The sequence below is a fragment of the Tachyglossus aculeatus genome, chromosome 10, assembly GCF_015852505.1.
Source record: "Tachyglossus aculeatus isolate mTacAcu1 chromosome 10, mTacAcu1.pri, whole genome shotgun sequence".
NCBI classification, from domain to species: domain Eukaryota; kingdom Metazoa; phylum Chordata; class Mammalia; order Monotremata; family Tachyglossidae; genus Tachyglossus; species Tachyglossus aculeatus.
The window spans coordinates 54,732,809-54,757,834 of record NC_052075.1 but is presented as its reverse complement, the minus strand read 5'-3'; the positions used below and the strand labels follow the sequence as shown (position 1 = coordinate 54,757,834).

Here is a 25,026-nt window from a genome sequence, read left to right as displayed (position 1 = left end):
GATTTGAATGATGCGGCACTGTTGATTGTTCATAAGCGTAATTGTCATTCATTCACTGTCGTGTTTACTGGGCGCTTACTGTGGGCAGAGCACTGGACTAAGCGCTTGGGGAGTCCGAGTCGGGAACATCTAGAGACGGTCCCTACCCAACGGCGGGATCACAGTCTAGAAGGGGGAGACGGATGACAAAACAAAACATATTAACAAAATAAAATACAATAAATATGTATAAAGAGTAATAAATCCATACAAACATATATACATATATACAGGTGCTATGGGGAGGGGAAGGAGGGGGCTAAGCGCTTACTACGTGCCAGGCACTGCACTAAGCCTCCGGCAGCCAGGATCTCTGATCCGGTCTGTTACCATCTTAGAGAAGCAGCATGGGTCAATGGAAAGAGCCCGGGCTTTGGAGTCACGGGTCATGGGTTCAAATCCCGGCTCCGCCAATTGTCAGCTGGGTGACTTCAGGCAAGTCACTTCACTTCTCTGGGCCTCAGTGACCTCATCTGGAAAATGGGGGTGGAGACTGAGGCCCTTGTGGGACAACGTGATCGCCTTGTAACCTCCCCAGCGCTCAGAACAGTGCTTTGCACATAGTAAGCGCTTAATAAATGCCATCATCATCATCTGGAAAATGGGGATGAAGACTGAGCCCCGTGTGGGACAACATGATTGCCTTGTAACCTCCCCAGCGCTTAGAACAGTGCTTTGCACATAGTAAGCGCTTAATAAATGCCACTGTCATCATTCTGTAGCCTACCCAGCACTTAGAACAGTGCTTTGCACATAGTAAGTGCTTAATAAACGCCATTATTATTATTATTATTATCTTCCATCACTCGCCTTCCGTCCATCGGGCAGTCTCCCACTTTCCTGGCCTGGTGACGGGAGCTAAACTGGGAAGGAGGCTGGAGAGGGCGGGTGGGAGTTGTTACTAATTATTACGATTACGGTATTTAAGCACTTACTAAGTGCCAAGCACTGTTCTAAGTGCTGGGGTAGATACAAGCTAATCAGGTTGGACACAGTCCCTGGCCCACTTGAGGCTTACAATCTTCATCCCCATTTTTACAGATGAGGTAACTGAGGCACAGAGAATCAATCAACCGTATTGATTGAGCGCCTACTGTGTGCAGAGCACTGGACTAAGCGCTTGGGAAGTCCAAGTTGGCAACATCTAGAGACAGTCCCTACCCAACAGTGGGCTCACAGTCTAAAAGGGGGAGACAGAGAACAAAACCAAACATACTAACAAAATAAAATCAATAGAATAGATATGTACAAGTAAAATAAATAATAGAGTAATAAATCTGTACAGACATATATCCATATATACAGGTGCTGTGGGGAAGGGAAGGAGGTAAGATGGGGGGGATGGAGAGGGGGACGAGGGGGAGAGGAAGGAAGTGGCTTGCCCAAGTCCACTCAGCTGACACGCGGAGTCAGTCAATCAATCAATCAATTGTATTTATTGAGCGCTTACTTTGTGCAGAGCACTGGACTAAGCGCTTGGGAAGTACAAGTTGGCAACATATAGAGACAGTTCCTACCCAACAGTGGGCTCATAGTCTAGAAGAGTCAGAATTAGAACCCAGGTCTTTCCAACTCTCGGGTTCGGGCCCGATCCATTAAGTCACACTGCTTCGCCAAAAAGCTATCAAAAAGGGAACGGGCCTTTGCCGACACCTCAGAGCCCGGGGAGCCCAGGGAGCGGACACACAGGGCTTCTCCTCCCGAACGGGTCAGGGACAATCAATCAATCAATCAATCGTATTTATTGAGCGCTTACTGTGTGCAGAGCACTGGACTAAGCGCTTGGGAAGTACAAGTTGGCAACATATAGAGACCCAACAGTGGGCTCACAGTCTAGAAGAGTCAGAATTAGAACCCAGGTCCTTCCAACTCTCGGGTTCGGGCCCGATCCATTAAGTCACACCGCTTCGCCAAAAAGCGATCAAAAAGGGAAAGGGCCTTTGCCGACACCTCAGAGCCCGGGGAGCCCAGGGAGAGGACACACAGGGCTTCTCCTCCCGAATGGGTCAGGGACAATCAATCAATCAATCGTACTTATTGAGCGCTTACTGTGTGCAGAGCACTGGACTAAGCGCTTGGGAAGTACAAGTTGGCAACATATAGAGACCCAACAGTGGGCTCACAGTCTAGAAGAGTCAGAATTAGAACCCAGGTCCTTCCAACTCTCGGGTTCAGGCCCGATCCATTAAGTCACACCGCTTCGCCAAAAAGCGATCAAAAAGGGAAAGGGCCTTTGCCGACACCTCAGAGCCCGGGGAGCCCAGGGAGAGGACACACAGGGCTTCTCCTCCCGAATGGGTCAGGGAAAATCAATCAATCAATCGTACTTATTGAGCGCTTACTGTGTGCAGAGCACTGGACTAAGCGCTTGGGAAGTACAAGTCGGCAATCAATCCTCACCATTTATTCATACAAATACCATTTGCATTTATCGAGCGCTTAATGCGTGCGGAGCACTGTACTGAGCGCTCGGGAGAGGACGATGGAATCAACAGGTTCCCGCCCCACAATGAGCTTAACAGTCTAGAGGGGAAGACAAGCTGGGATAGAAATCAATAAATGACGGATCTGGACCCAAGTGGCGTGGGGCTGGGAGGGGCGATCAATAAAGGGGGCAAGTCGGGGTGACACAGCAGGCAGTGGGGGAAGAGGAGAAGCAGCGTGGCTCAGTGGAAAGAGCCTAGGCTTGGGAGTCGGAGGTCATGGGTTCGAATCCCGGCTCCGCCACTTGTCAGCTGGGTGACTTTGGGCAAGTCGCTTCACTTCTCTGGGCCTCAGTGGCCTCATCTAGAAAATGGGGATTAAGACTGTGAGCGCCCCATGGGGGACAACCTGATTTCCTTGTATCCCCCCCGCCAGCGCTTAGCACATAGTACGTAGAGAAGCAGCGTGGCTCAGTGGAAAGAGCCCGGGCTCAGGAGTCAGAGGTCATGGGTTCTAATTCCGGCTCCGCCACTTGTCAGCTGGGTGACTTTGGGCAAGTCGCTTCACTTCTCTGGGCCTCAGTGGCCTCATCTAGAAAATGGGGATTAAGACTGTGAGCGCCCCATGGGGGACAACCTGATTTCCTTGTATCCCCCCCGCCAGCGCTTAGCACATAGTACGTAGAGAAGCAGCGTGGCTCAGTGGAAAGAGCCCGGGCTCAGGAGTCAGAGGTCATGGGTTCTAATTCCGGCTCCGCCACTTGTCAGCTGGGTGACTTTGGGCAAGTCGCTTCACTTCTCTGGGCCTCAGTTCCCTCATCTGTAAAATGGGGATGAAGACTGTGAGCCCCCCGTGGGACAACCCGATCACCTTGTAACCTCCCCAGCGCTTAGCACATAGTACATAGAGAAGCAACATAGAGAAGCAGCATGAGAAGCAGCGTGGCTCAGTGGAAAAGAGCCCGGGCTTTGGAGTCAGAGGTCATGGGTTCAAATCCCGGCTCCACCACTTGTCAGCTGTGTGACTTTGGGCAAGTCACTTCACTTCTCTGGGCCTCAGTTACCTCATCTGTAAAATGGGAATGAAGACTGTGAGCCCCACGTGGGACAACCTGACCACCTTGTAACCTCCCCAGCGCCCCCAGCACTTAGAACAGTGCTTTGCACATAGTAAGCGTTTAATAAATATTATTAAAAAAAAAAAATAGAGAAGCAGCATGGCTCAGTGGAAAGAGCCCGGGCTTGGGAGTCAGAGGTCATGGGTTCTAATCCCAGCTCCGTCACTTGTCAGCTGGGTGACTTCGGGCAAGTCGCTTCACTTCTCTGGGCCTCAGTGACCTCATCTGTAAAATGGGGATTAAGACTGTGAGAGCCCCATGGGGGACAACCTGATTACCTTGTATCCCCCCAGCCAGCGCTTAGCACATAGTACATAGAGAAGCACCATAGAGAAGCAGTGTGGCTCAGTGGAAAGAGCCCGGGCTTGGGAGTCAGAAGTCATGGGTTCAAATCCCGGCTCCGCCACTTGTCAGCTGTGTGATTTTGGGCAAGTCGCTTCACTTCTCTGGGCCTCAGTGACCTCATCTAGAAAATGGGGATGAAGACTGTGAGAGCCCCATGTGGGACAACCTGATTACCTTGTATCCCACCCGAGCGCTTAGCACATAGTACATAGAGAAGCAACATAGAGAAGCAGCATAGTTCAGTGGAAAGAGCCCGGGCTTTGGAGTCAGAGGTCAAAGGTTCTAATCCTGGCTCCGCCACCTGTCAGCTGGGTGAATTTGGGCAAGTCGCTTCACTTCTCTGGGCCTCAGTTCCCTCATCTGTAAAATGGGGATTAGGACTGGGAGCCCCACGTGGGACAACCTGTTCACCTTGTAACCTCCCCAGCGCTTAGAACAGTGCTTTGCACATAGTAAGCACTTAATAAATGCTATTATTATAGTAAGCGCTTAACAAATGCTGTCATTATTAATTAAGAGGAGAGGGTTTAGTCAGGGAAGGCCTCTTGGAGGGGGTCAGTGGGAGATTGAGGGATCAGGGAGGCCACCCTAATCAATCAATCGTATTTATTGAGCACTTACTGTGTGCAGAGCACTGTACTAAGCGCTTGGGAAGTCCAAGTTGGCAACATATAGAGACGGTCCCTACCCAACAGCGGGCTCACAGTATTCCCTCCTTCCTCAGTCTCACAGTGCTTATGTTTATATCCATTATTTATTCCCGTTAATGTCTGCCTCCCCCTCTAGACTGTCAACTTGTTATGGGCAGGGAACGCCATCTTACTGTAATAATAATAATAATAATAGCATTTATTAAGCGCTTACTATGTGCAAAGCACTGTTCTAAGCACTGGGGTGGTTACAAGGTGATCAGGTTGTCCCCCGGGGGGCTCACAGTTTTAATCCCCATTTTACAGATGAGGTAACTGAGGCACAGAGAAGTTAAGTGAGTTGCTCAAAGTCACGCAGCTGATAAGTGGCATTGGTGGGATTAGAACCCATGACTCTGACTCCAAAGCCCGGGCTCTTTCCACTGTACTCTCCCAAGCACTTAGTACAGTGCCCTGGGCACAGTAAGCGCTCAATACTACTAATAATAATTATGGTATTTCTTAAGTGCTCTACTATACACCAGGCACTCTACTATGCATACAAGCAGATCGGGTTGGATCCCTGTCCCACGTGGGGCTCACCGTTCAATCCCCATTTTACAGATGAGGTAACTGAGGCACGGCGAAGTTCATTCATTCAAGCGCATTGATTGAGCGCTCACTGTGTGCAGAGCACTGTACTAAGCGCTTGGGAAGTAGAAGCGACTTGCCCAAGGTCACCCAGCAGGCAAGCGGTAGAGCGGGGATTAGAACCCATGACCTTCTCATTCCCAGGTCCTTGCGCTATCTGCTACACCACGCTGCTTTTCTAAAAATAAATACCACTGACTTCCCCCAGCTCTCCAGCCCACCCTTCTTGGCCTCAGACTCAGGCCTAGTTCCTTATTTTTTTTTGAATGGTATTTATTAAGCGCTTACTTGGATGGTATTTATTAAGCACTTACTATGTGTCAAATATTTTTCTATACACTGGGATGAATACACGTTAACTAGGTGGGACAGAGTCATCATCATCATCATCATCAATCATATTTATTGAGCGCTTACTATGTGCAGAGCACTGGACTAAGCGCTTGGGAAGTACAAATTGGCAACATATAGAGACAGTCCCTACCCAACAGTGGGCTCACAGTCATGGCTCAGTGGAAAGAGCCTGGGCTTTGGAGTCAGAAGTCATGGGTTCAAATCCCACTTGTCAGCTGGGTGACTTTGGGCAAGTCACTTCACTTCCCTGGGCCTCAGTTACCTCATCTGGAAAATGGGGATGAAGACCGTGAGCCCCCCCCGGGGGACAGCCTGATCACCTTGTAACCTCCCCAGCGCTTAGAACAGTGTGTTGCCCATAGTAAGTGCTTAATAAATGCCATTATTATTATTATTATTAGAAGGGGCTCCCAGTCTAAGAGGAAGAATGGAAAAGTGAAACTCCATTTCACAGCTGAGGAAACAGGCACAGGAAAATTAAGTGACTTGCCCAAGTTCACCTAGCAAGCAAGTGGCAGAGGCGGAATTAGAACCCAGGACCTGTCTCCCAGGAGGCTGTGTCTCTTCCCCTGTTTCCTTGAGGCATTGGTGACATCAGGGCAGTAAGTGCATGGGTTCAAATCCCGGCTCCGCCAATTGTCAGCTGGGTGACTTAGGGCAAGTCACTTCACTTCTCTGGGCCTCAGTTCCCTCATCTGTCAAATGGGGATTAAGACTGTGGGACAACTGATCACCTTGTAACCTCCCCAGCGCTTAGAACAGTGCTTTGCACATAGTAAGCGCTTAATAAATGCCATTATTATTATAATTAGAGGTAATTTGAGCTCCAGAGAAATAATAATTGAGAAGCAGCGTGGCTTCGTGGAAAGCGCCCGGGCTTGGGAGTCAGAGGTCGTGGGTTCTAATCCTGACTCCATCATTCATTCAATCGTATTTATTGAGCGCTTACTGTGTGCAGAGCACTGTACTAAGCGCTTGGGAAGGACAAGTCGGCAACCACTTATCAGCTGGGTGACTTTGGGCAAGCCGCTTCACTTCTCTGGGCCTGGGACCTCATCTGTAAAATGGGGATTGAGACTGTGAGTCCCAAGTGGGGCAATCTGATTACCCTGTATTTACCCCAGCGCTTAGAACATCATCATCAATCGTATTTATTGAGCGCTTACTATGTGCAGAGCACTGTACTAAGCGCTTGGGAAGTACAAATTGGCAACATATACAGTCCCTACCCAACAGTGGGCTCACAGTCTAAAAGGGGGAACAGTGCTTGGCACAGAGTAAGCGCTTAATACCATAATAATATTTGTTAAGTAAGCGCTTAATACCATAATAATAATGATAATATTTGTTAAGTAAGCACTTAATACCATAATAATAATGACAATATTTGTCAAGCGCTTATAATAATAATGATAATATTTGTTAAGTAAGTGCTTAATACCATGATAATACTAATAATAATATTTGTTAAGTGCTCACTCTGTGCCAAGCACTTTTCTAAAGCACTGGCGTAAATACAGGCTAATCAAGTTGCCCCACTCGGGGCTCACAGTCTTAATCCTCATTTTACAGATGAGGGAACTGAGGCACAGAGAAGCGAAGTGACTTGCCCCAGGTCACACAGCTGACAAGTGGTGGAGCCGGAATTCGAACTCAGGGCCTTCTGGCTCTCAAGCCTAGGCTCTTTCCGTTAGGCCATTACGCTCCTCTTTGATGAGGGCTTACAGTGGGTAGGGTGCTGTATTAGACGCTCGAGAACCAGAGGCTTGGCTGAGCTCTCTCCACCTCCTTCCACTGAACGTGTTCGTGGACCCACTCTCTTAGTACAGTGTTCCGCTCATATTAAGTGCTCAATAAACACCATTAATTGAGCGACTGATTGGATCTTCAGCCTGGCGACCCGGGCGTCGCTTTCATTAGAGCATTTAATCCCGGGGAAAAATGGTGCCAACAGCGGGCACGCGTTCAAGAAGAGTCAGAAAAGCGACCCTGCTTCTCCAGGAGGGAAGGAAAATGATAATAATGATGATGAGGGTGTTTAGTAAGCGCTTACTATGTGCAAAGCACTGGAAAATCCAACACCAAAACGGCGGGGGAGACGGGCGAGATGCAGCCCAGCCGAAAAGGAGCCGGAGGCCCCGGTGGACTCCGAGCATCAGCAGGGCGGGCCCGTTACCGAGAAAGCCAACGCGGGGGTCCCGAGATGTATATTACCCAGAGTAGAACGCGCAAAAAGTTTGGGGTCTCCGGGTTGCTGACGGCCGGAACCTCATTAGAGCACCATGCCCTCATTCGGTTTCCCCGGCCTCAAGTCACGAGCGTGGAGAAACCGAGGAAAATCCGAAAATGTGGAACGTAAAAAAAAAAAAAAATCTTTGAAAGCAGGAGGAAACGGGAAAAAAGGGTCCAACTTAGGGAAGACGGAGCCATTTAATAACCGAACGTGGATGGGGTTGCTTAGGGTGTTTGTTGGGCACTTCTCTAAGTGCTACGCCTCTGGACCGAGCACTGGGTTTAAAAGCAGTCTCCACCCCCCATGGGGCTTCATCATCATCAATCGTATTTATTGAGCGCTTACTGTGTGCAGAGCACTGTACTAAGCGCTTGGGAAGTCCGAATTGGCAACATCTAGAGACAGTCCCTACCCAACAGCGGGATCCCAGTCTAAAAGGGGGAGGCAGAGAACAAAACCAAACATACTAACAAAATAAAATAAATTGGGCTTGGACTTTCTCCTCCTGCCAGGAGGCAGGGGAAGTCCCGGCGATAACGGGTCACTGGGCCACGGGGGTTTGGAGGGGTCGGGGGCGATGGCACCGGGTAGCGGTGGAGTGGTCCCCAAATCAATCAATCAATCAATCGTATTTATTGAGCGCTTACTATGTGCAGGGCACTGTACTAAGCGCTTGGGAAGTACAAATTGGCAACACACAGAGACAGGCCCTACCCAACAGTGGGCTCACAGTCTAAAAGGGGGAGTCTAAAAGGGGGAGTGGTCCCCAAATGCGCTTCCGTCTTCCGAAGACCGTGACGCCCCTCCCCAAATGTCTCAGGTCTCCAGCTGGCCCCCCGACCCGAGGCCGGTACTCTGTTTCGGGGGTCCGTGGCCGACCCCTCTACGGTCCCCGGTCCAATCCGGCGCGGCCGGGAGGTCAGATGAAATACTCTTCTTTCCCCGGCCTGGGGCCGCTGCTCTCCACCTGCACGGAGGCGGCGGGACCGTCCTCGGGGGCCTCGTAGGTGACGTACGTCCCCTTGTTCTTGTACAGGTAGATGACGATCACCGCGAGCGCCGAGACCATGGTGACGAACACCACGGTGATGACCACTGGAAAGGAGAGCGCGAGGCCTCTGACCCTGCTAGCCAGCCCCCTTCACGGACCAAGGGCCCCCCGCCCTCTGATAATAATGGTGCTATTTCTTAGGGGCTTAATATGTGCCAAGCGCTGGAGTAGATAATAATAATGACATTTATTAAGTGCTTACTATGTGCAAAGCACTGTTCTAAGCGCCGGGGAGGATACAAGGTGATCAGGTTGTCCCACGTGGGACTCATAGTCATCCCCATTTTACCGATGAGGGAATGGAGGCACAGAGAAGCCAAGTGACTTGCCCAAAGTCACCCAGCTGACAATGGGCGGAGCCGGGAGTTGAACCCGTGACCTCTGACTCCAAAGCCTGTGCTCTTTCCACTGAGCCACGCTGTAATCGGATTGGGCATAGTCCCGATCTCTGTCTTAATCCCCATTTTACAGATGAGGTAACTGAGGCTCAGAGAAGTTAAGTGACTTGCCCAAGGTCACACAGCAGGCACGTGGACAGGAGGCCTTCCCAGACTGAGCCCCCTCCTTCCTCTCCCCCTCCCCATCCCCTCCGCCTTACCTCCTTCCCCTCCCCACAGCACCCGTATATATATATATATATATATATATATATATATATGTTTGTACGTATTTATTACTCTATTTATTTTATTTGTACATATTTATTCTATTTATTTTAGTTGGTTAATATGTCTTGTTTTGTTCTCTGTCTCCCCCTTCTATCAATCAATCAATCAATCGTATTTATTGAGCGCTTACTATGTGCAGAGCACTGTACTAAGCGCTTGGGAAGTACAGATTGGCAACACATAGAGACAGTCCCTACCCAACAGTGGGCTCACAGTCTAAAAGGGGGAGACTGTGAGCCCACTGTTGGGTAGGGACTGTCTCTATATGTTGCCAATTTGTACTTCCCAAGCGCTTAGTCCAGTGCTCTGCACATAGTAAGCGCTCAATAAATATGATTGAATGAATGAATGAATTACTCTATTTATTTATTTTATTTGTACATATTTATTCTATTTATTTTAGTTGGTTAATATGTCTTGTTTTGTTCTCTGTCTCCCCCTTCTAGACTGTGAGACCACTGTTGGGTAGGGACCATCTCTATAGGTTGCCAACTTGGGCTTCCCAAGCACTTAGTCCAGTGCTCTGCACACAGTAAGCACTCAATAAATACGATTGAATGAATGAATTACTCCATTCATTTATTTTATTTGTACATATTTATTCTATTTATTTTAGTTTGTTAATATATTGTCTTGTTTTGTTCTCTGTCTCCCCCTTCTAGACTGTGAGCCCATTGTTGGCTAGGGACCGTCTCTATATGTTGCCAACTTGTACTTCCCAGGCGCTTAGTCCAGTGCTCGGCACACAGTAAGCGCTCAATAAATACGATTGAATGAATGAATTACTCTATTTTATTTGTACATATTTATTCTATTTATTTTAGCTTGCTAATATGTCTTGTTTTGTTCTCTATCTCCCCCTTCTAGACTGTGAGCCCTCTGTTGGGTAGGGACCGTCTCTATATGTTGCCAACTTGGACTTCCCAGGCGCTTAGTCCAGTGCTCTGCACACAGTAAGCGTTCAATAAATACGATTGAATGAATGAATGAACGAATGTGGCAGAGCCAGGATGGGAACCCAGGACCTCTGCCTCCCAGTGCTCTTTCCACTAAACCATACTGCTTCTCTAACTTGACTCCCTTTCCCCCCTTTCTCTTTTTTTTCCATGATATTTGTTAAGCGCTTTCTATGTGTAAAACACTGTTCTGTGAGAAGCAGCGTGGCTCAGTGGAAAGAGCACGAGCTCTGGAGTCAGAGGTCATGGGTTCAAATCCCGGCTCCGCCAACTGTCAGCTGTGCGACTTTGGGCAAGTCACTTCACTTCTCTGGGCCTCAGTGACCTCATCTGCAAAATGGGGATTAAGACTGTGAGAGCCCCACGTGGGACAACCTGATCACCTTGTAACCTCCCCTGTGCTTAGAACAGTGCTTTGCACATAGTAAGCGCTTAATAAATGCCATTATTATTATTATTATTATTGTTATTATTATTCTAAGCACTAGGGTAGATCCAAGTGAATAGGGTTAGGTACAGTCCCTGTCCCATCTGCCTCCCCACAATCCCAGGGAACCAAGACATGGAGAGGAGGGGAGGGACAATCAATCAATCAATCAATCGTATTTATTGAGCGCTTCCTGTGTGCAGAGCACTGTACTAAGCGCTTGGGAAGTCCAAGTTGGCAACATATAGAGACGGTCCCTACCCATCAGTGGGCTCACAGTCTAGAAGGGGGCAAGAGAGAGCCCCCTTTCCTTTAGGCCCACTATCTAATTTCTAATCAGTTTGCTGCCTGATTTCCTTTCAGCTCACTGCCTGGGAGAAGCAGCGGGGCTCAGTGGAAAGAGCCCGGGCTTTGGAGTCAGAGGTCATGGGTTCAAATCCCGGCTCCGCCAACTGTCAGCTGGGTGACTTTGGGCAAGTCCCTTCACTTCTCTGAGCTTCAGTTACCTCATCTGTAAATGGGGATTAAAACTGTGAGCCCCCCCCATGGGACAACCTGATCACCTTGTAACCTCCCCAGTGCTTAGAACAGTGCTTTGCACATTGTAAGCGCTTAATAAAATACCATCTAATCTAATTTCAGTTCCCTCATCTATAAAATGGGGATGAAGATTGTGAGCCCCCCATGGGACAACCTGATCACCTTGTAACCTCCCCAGTGCTTAAAACAGTGCTTTGCACATAGTAAGCGCTTAACAAAATACCATCTAATCTAATCTCAGTTCCCTCATCTGTAAAATGGGGATGAAGACTGTGAGCCCCCCGTGGGACAACCTGATCACCTTGTAACCTCCCCAGTGCTTAAAACAGTGCTTTGCACATAGTAAGCGCTTAACAAAATACCATCTAATCTAATCTCAGTTCCCTCATCTGTAAAATGGGGATGAAGACTGTGAGCCCCCCCGTGGGACAACCTGATCACCTTGTAACCTCTCCAGCGCTTAGAACAGTGCTTTGCACATAGTAAGCGCTTCACAAAATACCATCTAATCTAATCTCAGTTCCCTCATCTATCAAATGGGGATGAAGACTGTGAGCCCCCCGTGGGACAACCTGATCACCTTGCAACCTCCCCAGCGCTTCGAACAGTGCTTTGCACATAGTAAGCCCTTAATAAATGCCATCACTTATCCGGCAGCCTGGTTTCTATTAAAGCCTGCTGTCTAATTTCTAATCACCCTGCAGTCCTGTTTCTATTAATCCCATCCCCTCCCCCCGGGGTCTGGTTTCCTTGGGGCCTGCTGTCCGAAAGAGTGGGGAAGAGCAGCCAGAAAAGGGAATTAAGGCCTTGCATCTTGGCATTTCTCCCCCTGGAAAAGATGGGGTTACTCCCCAGCCCTCACCATCCCCCCGCTACAACCCCACTCAATCGGATCTTTTGGGCCTGGGGCAGGTCTGGAGGGTGGGGTCACCCCCTCCCCTGAACTGTTCAAGCCCACTCCACATCCCCAAGTCGCCCCATCCCACCCCGAAGGAGTCCTGTGGGCCCCTGAACTGTTCAAGCCCACTCCACATCCTCAAGTCGCCCCGTGAGCCCCTTTTAGACTGTGAGCCCACTGTTGGGTAGGGACCGTCTCTATATGTTGCCAATTTGTACTTCCCAAGCGCTTAGTACAGTGCTCTGCACACAGTAAGCGCTCAATAAGTACGATTGATGATGATGATCCCACCCAAAAAGAGCCCTGTGGGACCCTGGCCATTTGCCTGGGGGCGGGCCACTCTCCCCTCGCCCCTCTCCGTGGGCAGGGACGACCCTCGGGGCAGGGTCGGGGGGAAGGCCATGGGTTGTGTACCTGCGATGACCGCTGTGTTGGCGGTGTCATCCCCAGACAAGGTGTCCGTCGCTTTGGCCAGCGGGCTGGTGGGCAGTATGCCTCCTGCAGGGGCGAGGCGGGGGCGGGCGGGGGAGAAAATGGGGCTCAAAGGTCCTGTCATTCATTCATTCATTCATTCATTCATTCATTCATTCCGTGCCTCATTCTCGCCTGTCCCCCAGCCCACATCATCCCCCGGGGCCTGGAATGCCCCCAATCCCTCTGCCCATCCGCCAAGCTCGCTCTCTTCCTCCCTTCAAGGCCCTACTGAGAGCTCACCTCCTCCAGGAGGCCTTCCCACACTGGGCCCCTTCCTTCCTCTTCCCCTCTCCATCCCCCCATCTTACCTCCTTCCCTTCCCCAAAGCACCTGTATATATGTATGTACATATTTATTACTCTATTTATTTATTTTACTTGTACGTATCTATTCTATTTATTTTATTCTGTTAGTATGTTTGGTTTCGTTCTCTGTCTCCCCCTTTTAGACTGTGAGCCCACTGTTGGGTAGGGACTGTCTCTATATGTTGCCAACTTGGACTTCCCAAGCGCTTAGTACAGTGCTCTGCACACAGTAAGCGCTCAATAAATACGACTGATGATGATGATGACTTTGATGCATGTGTCTATGGAAAAGCTATGGCTTTACTGCATAAACCTACAAGAGCTGTGCATCCGTTTACAAAGCATGCTCATACCTCAAACGAAAGATATTACATATATATATATGTATATATGTCTGTACATATTTATTACTCTATTTATTTATTTATTTTACTTGTACATATCTATTCTATTTATTTTATTTTGTTAGTATGTTTGGTTTTGTTCTCTGTCTCCCCCTTTCAGACTGTGAGCTTGGGTAGGGACTGTCTCTATGTGTTGCCGACTTGTACTTCCCAAGTGCTTAGTACAGTGCTCTGCACACAGTAAGCGCTCAATAAATACGATTGATTGATTCATTCATTCAATCGTATTTATTGAGCGCTTATTGTGTCTCCTCCTCCCCATCCCCCCATCCTACCTCCTTCCCCTCCCCACAGCACCTGTACATATGTTTGTACAGATTTATTACTCTGTTTCTGTTACCTGCACCTATTTACTATTCTATTTATTTTGTTAATGATGTGCATCTAGCTTTAATTCTAGTTATTCTGACGACTTGACACCTGTCCACGGGTTTTGTTTTGTTGTCTGTCTCCCCCTTCTAGACTGTGAGCCCGTTGTTGGGTAGGGACAGTCTCTCTAGGTTGCCAACTTGTGCTTCCCAAGCGCTTAGTACAGTGCTCTGCACACAGTAAGTGCTCAATAAATACGATTGAATGGATGAATGAGTGAATGTGTGAATGGCTTGTGTATCTGTCCACTTCGAGGGTGGTAAGACCTTGTCCTGTCTCTCTCTCCCATGAACCCAGACCCTCTTCCGCCTGTCCTGAGCGACACTGAAGCTTTTTGTCCTAATGGCATCAGAGCCCCTCCCTCTAGGTCCTTCTTAGCTGGCCACCGTGCCCCCCAGGGGGTGAGGGGGTGTCTATCAATCAATCAATCATATTTATTGAGCGCTTACTGTGTGCAGAGCACTGGACTGTGCCCTAGTTCCCCCTGGGGTGAGGGGCGAAGGTGGTAGACAATCCAGGACTGGAAGCTCATTGTAGACAGGTGATGTGTCTACCAACTCTGTTATACTGTACTCTCCCAAGCGCTTAGTATAGTGCGCAAACAATCAATCAATCAATCGTATTGATTGAGCGCTTACTGTGTGCAGAGCACTGTACTAAGCGCTTGGGAAGTCCAAGTTGGCAACATATAGAGACGGTCCCTACCCAACAGTGGGCCCACAGTCTAGAAGGGGGAGGATAATGATGGTATTCGTTAAGCACCTACTATCATCATCATCATCATCATCAATCGTATTTATTGAGCGCTTACTGTGTGCAGAGCACTGTACTAAGCGCTTGGGAAGTCCAAGTTGGCAACATATAGAGACAGTCCCTACCCAACAGTGGGCTCACAGTCTAAAAGGGGGAGACAGAGAACAAAACCAAACATACTGACAAAATAAAATCAATAGGATATGTACAAGCAAAATAAATAAATAAATAAATAGAGTAACAGATATGTACAAACATATATACATATATACAGGTGCTGTGGGGAAGGGACTATGTGCAAAGCACTGTTCTAAGCACTGGAGTAAATACAAGGTTATCAGGTTGTCCCACATGGGGCTCACAGTCTTAGTCCCCATTTTACAGATGAGGGTACTGAGGCACAGAAAAGTTAAGTGACTTGCCCAAAGTCACACAGCTGACAAGTGGCAGAGTGGGATTTGAACCCATGGCCTCTGACTCCAAAGCCCGGGCTCTTTCCACTGAGCCACAGCACAGTAAGTGCTCAGTGAACACTATATTTTGATTGATTGGCCAATGGCTCAAGGCTCTTGACCACCCCGGAACTGGGCCGGCTCCATTCATTCGTTCATTCAATCGTATTTATTGAGCGCTTACTGTGTGCAGAGCACTGGACTACTGTGAGCCCACTGTTGGGTAGGGACTGTCTCTATATGTTGCCAATTTGCACTTCCCAAGCGCTTAGTATAGTGCTCTGCACATAGTAAGCGCTCAATAAATACGATTGATGATGATGATGATGACGACTAAGCGCTTGGGAAGTCCAAGTTGGCAACATCTAGAGACGGCACCTACCCAACAGCGGGCTCACAGTCTAGAAGGGGGAGACAGAGAACAAAACAAAACATAGTAACAAAATAAAATAAATATGTACAGATAAAATAGAGTATTTACTGTGAATCCAGTAATAAATCCAGGGGATTCATTCATTCAATCGTATTTATTGAGCGCTTACTGTGTGCAGAGCACTGGGGAAGCAGTGTGGCTCAGTGGAAAGAGCGAGGGCTTGGGAGTCAGAGGTCATGGGTTCGAATCCCACTCTGCCACTTGTCAGCTGTGTGACCTTGGGCAAGCCACTTAACTTCTCTGTGCCTCAGTTACCTCATCTGTAAAATGGGGATTAAGACTGTGAGCCCCAAGTGGGACAACCTGATCACCTTGTAGCCCCCCCAGCGCTTAGAACAGTGCTTTGCACATAGTAAGCGCTTAACAAATACCACCATTATTATTATTATTATTATTACTAAGCGCTTTGGAAGGACAAGTTGGCAACTGTAGGGACTGTCTCTATATGTTGCCAACTTGTACTTCCCAAGCGCTTAGTACAGTGCTGTGCACACAGTAAGTGCTCAATAAATACAATTGATTGATTGATTGATTAATTGATATAGAGACGGATGCTAGGAGGCCCACTTACCTGCTGGCGGGGGTGGGGTTTGGTCCATATCAGCGCCCTTGGTAGTGGGGGTTTACACCTCAGACATTCCAGGCCTGTGGAAACCGGGAGAAATGGGATCAAACTCGGTGCTGAATTGTTATATTGGCTCTCCCAAGCGCTTAGTACAGTTCTCTGCACACAGTAAGCGCCCAATAAATACCATGGGTTGATTGATTGATCAAATGGGATCCTCAGTTCCTTTTGGCCACCTCATTCCCACCGGCCCCCCAACCCCGGGAGCACCTCCAAACACACACCGACTCCAATCCCACCCCCATATCCCCTATTACTCTATTATTCATCATCTATTAATTTACTATCTATACTCTATTATTATCTAAATATCACTCTATTTTACTTGCACATATTTACTATTCTATTTATTTTATTAATGATGCGTATATAGCTATAATTCCATTTATTCTGATGGCATTGAACATATTTACTATTCTATTTATTTTATTAATGATGCGTATATAGCTATAATTCCATTTATTCTGATGGCATTGAACATATTTACTATTCTATTTATTTTATGAATGATGCGCATATAGCTAAAATTCCATTTATTCTGATGGCATTGACACCTGTCCACTTGTTTTGTTTCGTTGTCCGTCTCCCCCTTCTAGACTGTGAGCCCGTTGTTGGGTAGGGACCGTCTCTAGATGTTGCCGACTTGGACTTCCCAAGCGCTTAGTACAGTGCTGTGCACACAGTAAGTGCTCAATAAATACGAATGAATGAATGAATCCCCGCCAAACCCAATCCAGCTGGAGATTCCACTCCTTTTAGCCCCCAGCTACTTTCTAACCTAACTAGCTTTCTAGCCTAATTTCAGTAGACCCCTTACCCCAAATTCTTTTGGATCCAAGGGTCCGCTGCCTTATGATGTCCAGGCCACTGGCACAGCCCTTTGGAACGGCTTTTCCTTGAGGGAAAACTCTGCAAATATTTTCTCCGCTCACTTCCCCACTGACAAGACAGGGGCCGATGGGGGCTGGGTCCCCCCTCGCCACCCGCTTTCCCACCCCAGCCTTCCCAGCGGGAAGGGAAGGAGACTGCACGACCTGAGGGAAATGGAAAGCTTGCTGAGGGGGTCACCTTGGGGTGGAGAGGGAGGGACCGGGGGAAGGAAGAGAAACAGAAAGAGAAAGGGAGGGAGAGAGAGAGAGAGAGAGGGAGAGAGAGAGAGAGAGAGAGAGAGAGAGAGAGAGAGAGAGACAGGTGGGGTGCAGGGAGGGGACGGGGGCCAAGGACCCAGGAAAGCCCCCCGTCCCTTCCTTCTGCCTTCTCGACTGGTCATTCAATCATTCATTCAATCGAATTGATTGAGCGCTTCCTGTGTGCAGAGCACAGGACTAAGCGCTTGAGAAGTACAATTCACCAACAGAGAGAGACAATCCCTACCCAACAAAGGAGTCATGGTCTAGAAGGGGGATAGGGCCTAGGGACAGGTGAGACCATTCTCTAGCCCTGCCTCCTCCTTTTCCCACCTCTCCCCTCCTTCCCGGTCTCTTCTTTTCTCCCAGATCCCCTCCTTCCTGGTCTCTTCTTTTCTCCCCACTCCCCTCCTTCCTGGTCTCTTCTTTCCAACCCCCTCCCCTCCTTCCCAGCCCCTTCTTTCCAACCACCTCTCCTCCTTCCCAGTCCCTTCTTTCCAACCCCCTCCCCTCCTTCTCAGTCCCTTTATTCCTCCCCACTCCCCTCCTTCCCGGTCCCTTCTTTCCTACCCCCTCCCCAGTCCCTTTTTTCCTCCCCCCCTCCTTCCTGGTACCTTCTTTCCTCCCCCTCCCCTCCTTCCCAGCTCCTTCTTTCCAACCCCCTCCCCTCCTTCCCAGTCCCTTCTTTCCAACCCCCTCCGCTCCTTCCCAGTCCCTTTTTTCCTCCCCCCCCTCCTTCCTGGTACCTTCTTTCCTCCCCCTCCCCTCCTTCCCAGTCCCTTCTTTCCTCCCCCTCCCCTCCTTCCCAGTCTCTTCTTTCCAACCCCCTCCCCTCCTTCCCAGTCCCTTTTTTCCTCCCCCCCTCCTTCCTGGTACCTTCTTTCCTCCCCCTCCCCTCCTTCCCAGTCCCTTCTGTCCCACCCCCTCCCCTCCTTCCCAGTCCCTTGTTTCCAACCCCCTCCCCACCTTCCCGGTCCCTTTTTTCCTCCCCCCCTCCCCTCCTTCCCGGTCCCTTCTTTCCTCCCCCTCCCCTCCTTCCCGGTCCCTTCTTTCCTCCCCCTCCCCTCCTTCCCGGTCCCTTTTTTCCTCCCCCCTCCCCTCCTTCCCTGTCCCTTCTTTCCTCCCCCCTCCCCTCCTTCCCTGTCCCTTCTTTCCTCCCCCCTCCCCTCCTTCCCTGTCCCTTCTTTCCAGCCCCCTCCCCTCCGTCCCTGTCCCTTCTCCTTTCCACCCCCCTCCCCTTCTTCCCGGTCCCTTCTTTCCAACCCCCGTCCCCTCCTTCCCGGTCCCTTCTTTCCTCCCGCTCCGCACTGCTCGGCCCCGTCCCGTCCTGGGCGCCCCCCGTGCCCCCTTGGCTTTTGGCCTCCGGCCGCCCCCCTGCCCCGGGTTGTTGCCCCCTCTGTCCGTCTGTCTTTCCTCCTCCCCTCCGTCCCCTTTCCCCTCCTTACCCCGAGCCGGTCGGACCGGCTGCCGAGGAGAGACAGAGAGAGAGAGCCAGAGACAGGGAGGCCCGCAGGCCAGGGCCGAGCCCGCCCTGACTCACCCCGGGGAGGAGCCGCCCCTCAGTTTACCCACCCAAGGGGGCACACCCAGGGACACCCAAGGGGCACCCACTGGCCACCGCCACCGCTGGAAGGGCCCAGGCGACGAACCCGGCGGCCGACTCTCCCCGTTTGGACTCTCCCCACCGCCTGGGACGGCGCTCAGCACATACGAAACGCTCAGTAAATCGCACCGATTGCATCCAATCGTATTTATTGAGCGCTTACCGTGTGCAGAGCACCGGACTAAGCGCTTGGGAAGTACAAGTTGGCAACAACTTCTCTGATTGAGCCCACTGTTGGGTAGGGCCCGTCTCTAAATGGTGCCAACTTGGACGTTCCCAAGCGCTCAGTCCAGTGCTCTGCACACAGTAAGCGCTCAATAAATACGATTGAATGAATGAACCAGAGAAGCAGCGTGGCTCAGTGGAAAGAGCCCGGGCTTTGGGGTCAAAGGTCACGGGGTCGAATCCCGACTCCGTCACACGTCTGCGGTGTGACCTTGGGCAAGTCACTTCACTTCTCGGAGCCTCGGTGACCTCATCTGGAAAATGGGGATGAAGACTGTGAGCCCCACGTGGGGCAACCTCATTCATTCATTCAATTGTATTTATTGAGCGCTTACTGTGTGCAGAGCACTGCACTAAGCGCTTGGGAAGTCCAAGTTGGCAACATCTAGAGACGGTCCCTACCCAACAATGGGCTCAACTTGATCACCTTGTATCCCCCCCAGTGCTTAGAACAGTGCTCTGCACATAGTAAGTGCTTCCTCTCCCCCTCCTCCCCATCCCCCCCGCCTTACCTCCTTCCCCTCCCCACAGCACCTGTATAGATGTTTGTACAGATTTATTACTCTATTTTACTTGTACATATTTACTATTCTATTTATTTTATTTTGTTAATATGTTTTGTTTTGTTGTCTGTCCCCCCCTTCTAGACTGTGAGTCCGCTGTTGGGTAGGGACCGTCTCTAGATGTTGCCAACTTGGACTTCCCAAGCGCTTAGTACAGTGTTCTGCACACAGTAAGCGCTCAATAAATACAATTGAATGAATGAATGAATCGATTGACACCGAGGGACAGAGACAGCCGGAGGGACAGAGAGATGGAGACACACAGGGACAGGGAGAGACAGACATTCGTAGGTTGAGACAGAGAGACGGAGGGAATTACAGAGATGGGGGACAGAGTTACAGAGACATTCAGAGAGATGGAGAGATGGAGACACAGAGGGACAGAGAGAGAGAGACATTCGTAGGTTGAGACAGAGAGACGGAGGGAATTACAGAGACAGGGTCAGCGTTACAGAGACATTCAGAGAGATGGAGACACACAGGGAAAGAGAGAGACAGACATTCGTAGGTTGAGACAGAGAGATGGAGGAAATTACAGAGACGGGAGACAGAGTTACAGAGACATTCAGAGACACAGAGAGATGGAGACACCCAGGGACAGAGAGAGACCAACATTCGCAGGTTTAAACAGAGAGATGGAGGGAATTACAGAGACGGGGGACAGAGTTAGAGAGACAGAGAGATGGAGGCACACAGGGACAGAGAGAGACAGACATTCGTAGGTTGAGACAGAGAGATAGAGGGAATTACAGAGACGGGGGACAGAGTTACAGAGACATTCAGAGAGATGGAGACACACAGGGACAGAGAGAGACATTCGTAGGTTGAGACAGAGAGACGGAGGGAATTACAGAGACGGGGGACAGAGTTACAGAGACATTCAGAGACATGGAGACACAGGGAAAGAGAGAGACAGACATTCGTAGGTTGAGACAGAGAGACGGAGGGAATTACAGAGACTTGGGACAGAGTTACAGAGACAGTCAGAGACACAGAAAGATGGAGACACACAGGGACAGAAAGAGACCGACATTCGCAGGTTTAAACAGAGAGACGGAGGGAATTACTGAGACGGGGGACAGAGTTACAGAGACATTCAGAGACACAGAGAGATGGAGACACACAGGGACAGAGAGAGACAGACATTCCTAGGTTGAAACAGAGACGGAGGGAATTACAGAGACAGGGAATAGAGTTACAGAGACATTCACAGAGACAGAGAGATGGAGACACACAGGGACAGAGAGAGACCGACATTCGCAGGTTGAAACAGAGAGACGGAGGGAATTACAGAGACGGGGGATAAATAAATAATAATGATGGCATTTATTCACCGCTTACTATGTACCAAGCACTGTTCTAAGCGCTGGGGGGGATCCAAGGTCATCAGGTTGTCCCACGTGGGGCTCACAGTCTTCATCCCCATTTTACAGATGAGGTCACTGAGGCCCAGAGAAGTGAAGGGACTTGCCCAAAGTCACCCAGCTGACAAGTGGCAGAGCCGGGATTAGAACCCATGACCTCTGGCTCCCAAGCCCGGGCTCGTTCCACTGAGCCACGCTGCTTCTCTACAGAGTTACAGAGACATTCAGAGAGACAGAGAGATGGAGACACAAAGGGACAGGGAGACAAATATTCGTAGGTTGAGACAGAGACGGGGGAAAGAGTTACAGAGACATTCAGAGAGACAGAGATGGAGACACAGGGACAGAAAGAGACATTCGTAGGTTGAGACAGAGACGGAGGGAATTACAGAGGTGGGGATAGAGTTACAGAGACATTCAGAGAGATGGAGACACACAGAGACAGAGAGAGACATTTGTAGGTTGAGACAGAGAGACGGAGGGAATTACAGAGATGGGGGATAGAGTTACAGAGACATTCAATCAACATTCAGAGACACAGAGAGATGGAGACACACAGGGACAGAGACAGACATTCATAGGTTGAAACAGAGACGAAGGGAATTACAGAGACGGGGGATAGAGTTACAGAGACATTCAGAGACACAGAGAGATGGAGACACACAGACATTTGTAGGTTGAAACAGACGAAGGGAATTACAGAGATGGGGGATAGTTACAGAGACATTCAGAGAGACAGAGATGGAGACACACAGGGACAGAGAGAGACAGATATTCATAGGTTGAAACAGAGAGACGAAGGGAATTACAGAGACGGGGGATAGAGTTACAGAGACATTCAGGGACACAGAGAGATGGAGACACACAGGGACAGAGAGAGACAGGCATTCGTAGGTTGAGACAGAGACGGAGGGAATTACAAAGATGGGAGATAGAGTTACAGAGACATTCAGAGAGACAGAGAGATGGAGACACACAGAGATAGAGACCGACATTCGTAGGTTGAAACAGAGACGGAGGGAATTACAGAGATGGGGAATAGAGTTACAGAGATATTCACAGAGACAGAGAGATGGAGACGCACAGGGACAAAGAGAGACAGACATTCGTAGGTTGAGACAGAGTGAATTAAAGAGACGGGGGATAGAGTTACAGAGACATTCGGAGAGACAGAGAGATGGAGACACACAGGGACAGAGAGAGACAGACATTCGTAGGTTGAAACAGTGAATTAAAGAGACGGGGGATAGAGTTACAGAGACATTCGGAGAGACAGAGAGATGGAGACACACAGGGACAGAGAGAGACAGACATTCGTAGGTTGAAACAGACGAAGGGAATTACAGAGGCGGGGGATAGGGTTACAGAGACATTCAGAGAGACAGAGAGAGACAGACATTCGTGGGTTGAAAAAGAGAGACGAAGGGAATTACAGAGACGGGGGACAGAGTTACAGAGACATTCGGAGAGACAGAGAGATGGAGACACAGAGGGACAGAGAGAGACAGACAATCGTAGGTTGAGACAGAGTGAATTAAAGAGACAGGGGATAGAGTTACAGAGACATTCGGAGGGACAGGGAGATGGAGACAAAAAGACAGGAAGAGGGACAGAGAGATGATTTTGAATTTATCCCAGTCTTCGTAGTGCTTAGCACATAGTACATTCTGAACAAATTCCACGGTTATTATTATTATTATTAGAGAAAGAGCCACAGAAATGGTCAGAGATGAAAATAGAGTCACGAGGGGCAGAGACAGACCCACAGAGACAAGGGCGGGGGGGGGGGGGCTGCTAATTCTGCTGTCTTGGGCTCTCCTAGGCGCTCAGTACAGTGATCTGCACTTAATAAGGGCTCTACGACTTCATTCATTCATTTATTCATTCAGTCGTATTTATTGAGCAATTACTGTGTGCAGAGCACTGTACTAAGCACTTGGGAAGTACAAGTTGGCAACATCTAGAGACGGTCCCTACCCAACAGTGGGCTCACAGTCTAGAAGGGGGAGACAGACAACAAAACAAAACATAGTAACAAAATAAAATAAATAGAATGGATATGTACAAGTAAAATAAATAAATAGAGTAATAAATATGTACAAACATATATACATATATACAGGTGCTGTGGGGAAGGGAAGGAGGTAAGGCAGGGGGATGGAGAGGGGAAGGAGGGGGAGAGGAAGGAGGGGGCTCAGTCTGGGAAGGCCTCCTGGAGGAGGTGATTCATTCATTCATTTATTCATTCAATCGTATTGAGTGCTTACTGTGTGCAGAGCACTGTACTAAGCGCTTGGAAAGTACAATTCGGCAACAAAGACAGTCCCTACCCAACAACGGGCTCTGCGATTGATTGGAAGGGGCAGAAAGATTATGTTGTATCTACCCCAATCTTAGTTCAGTGCTTAGCACACAGTAAACGCTGAACAAATTGAGGGGTTAGTGGAAAGAGCCCGGCCTTGGGAGTCAGAGGTTATGGGTTCAAATCCCGGTTCCGCCGATTGTCAGCTAGGCGGCTTTGGGCAAGTCACTTCACTTTTCTGTGCCTCCGTTCCCTAATCGGTAAAATGGGGATGACTACGAGTCCCACGTGGGACAACCTGATCACTTTGTATCCTCCCCGGCGCTTAGAACAGTGCTTTGCACATAGTAAGCGCTTAATAAATGCCATTATTATTATTATTTCCACTAAGCCACACTGCTTCTCAATTGTACTTTCCAAGTGCTTAGTCCAGTGCTCTGCACACAGTAGGCGCTCAATAAATACGATTAAATGAAAGAAGATGGGAGAGTCGGTGAGGCTGGGCCCCTGTCCTGCGTGGCTCAGTGGAAAGAGGCCGGGCTTTGGAGTCAGAGGTCATGGGTTCAAATCCCGACTCCGGCAATTGTCCGCTGCGTGACTTTGGGCAAGTCCCTTCACTTCTCTGGGCCTCGGTGACCTCAGTTGGAAAATGGGGAGGAAGACTGGGCCCCACGTGGGACAACCTGATCACCTTGTAACCTCCCCAGCGCTTAGAACAGTGCTCTGCACATAGTAAGCGCTTAATAAATGCCATCATTATTATTATTTGGAGTCAGAGATCATGGGTTCAAATCCCGACTCTGCCAATTGTCAGCTGTGTGACTTTGGGCAAGTCACTTCACTTCTCTGGGCCTCAGTTACCTCATCTGTAAAAGGGGGATTAAGACTGTGAGCCCCACGTGGGACAACCTGATCACCTTGCATCCTCCCCAGTGCTTAGAACAGTGCTTCGCAAATAGTAAGCGCTTAACAAATGCCATTATTATTATTATTAAAATGGGGATTGAGACTGTAAACCCCACGTGGGACAACCTGACCATGTAACCTCCCCAGCGCTTAGAACAGTGCTTCGCACATAGTAAGCGCTTAACAAATGCCATCATCATTATTATTATTTGCAGTCAGAGGTCATGGGTTCAAATCCCGACTCCACCAATTGTCAGCTGCATGACTTTGGGCAAGTCACTTCACTTCTCTGGGCCTCGGTGACCTCAGCTGGAAAATGGGGATGAAGAGTGAGCCCCACGTGGGACAACCTGATCACCTTGTAACCTCCCCAGCGCTTAGAACAGTGCTTTGCACATAGTAAGCGCTTCATAAATGCCATCATTATTCTTATTCTCTGGGCCTCAGTGACCTCAGCTGGAAAATGGGGATGAAGACTGAGCCCCACGTGGGACAACCTGATGACCCTGTAACCTCCCCAGCGCTTAGAACAGTGCTTTGCACATAGTAAGCGCTTCATAAATGCCATCTTTATTATTATTCTCTGGGCCTCAGTGACCTCAGCTGGAAAATGGGGATGAAGACTGAGCCCCACGTGGGACAACCTGATGACCCTGTAACCTCCCCAGCGCCTAGAACAGTGCTTTGCACATAGTAAGCGCTTAATAGATGTTGTTATTATTATTATTATTATTAATTACCGTTGCTCCGGGGTCTATCAGCTCGTCTCCCTTCTCCTCCTCTTCAGCC

General features: G+C 49.3%; 2 protein-coding genes across 2 annotated transcripts in view; one reads left to right on the top strand and one right to left on the bottom strand.

Moving 5' to 3' along the window:
• The window catches only part of DAZAP2 (DAZ associated protein 2), a 24,826-nt gene extending 15,852 nt beyond the window's left edge, over positions 1–8,974 (top strand). The window contains exon 5 of the mRNA XM_038753186.1: positions 8,829–8,974. Within this exon, the coding sequence (XP_038609114.1) occupies positions 8,829–8,832 (4 nt within the window). The 3' untranslated portion in view covers positions 8,833–8,974. The remainder of the gene's footprint in view (positions 1–8,828) is intronic.
• Positions 8,511–25,026, bottom strand: LOC119933635 (small cell adhesion glycoprotein). Its single transcript, XM_038753187.1, has 4 exons — positions 24,978–25,026; positions 16,094–16,167; positions 12,747–12,830; positions 8,511–8,887 (listed from the first exon to the last, which is right to left on the bottom strand). Exons 2-4 carry the CDS (start codon positions 16,119–16,121, stop codon positions 8,712–8,714), a joined length of 288 nt encoding a protein of 95 aa, XP_038609115.1. The 5' UTR covers positions 16,122–16,167; positions 24,978–25,026; the 3' UTR covers positions 8,511–8,711.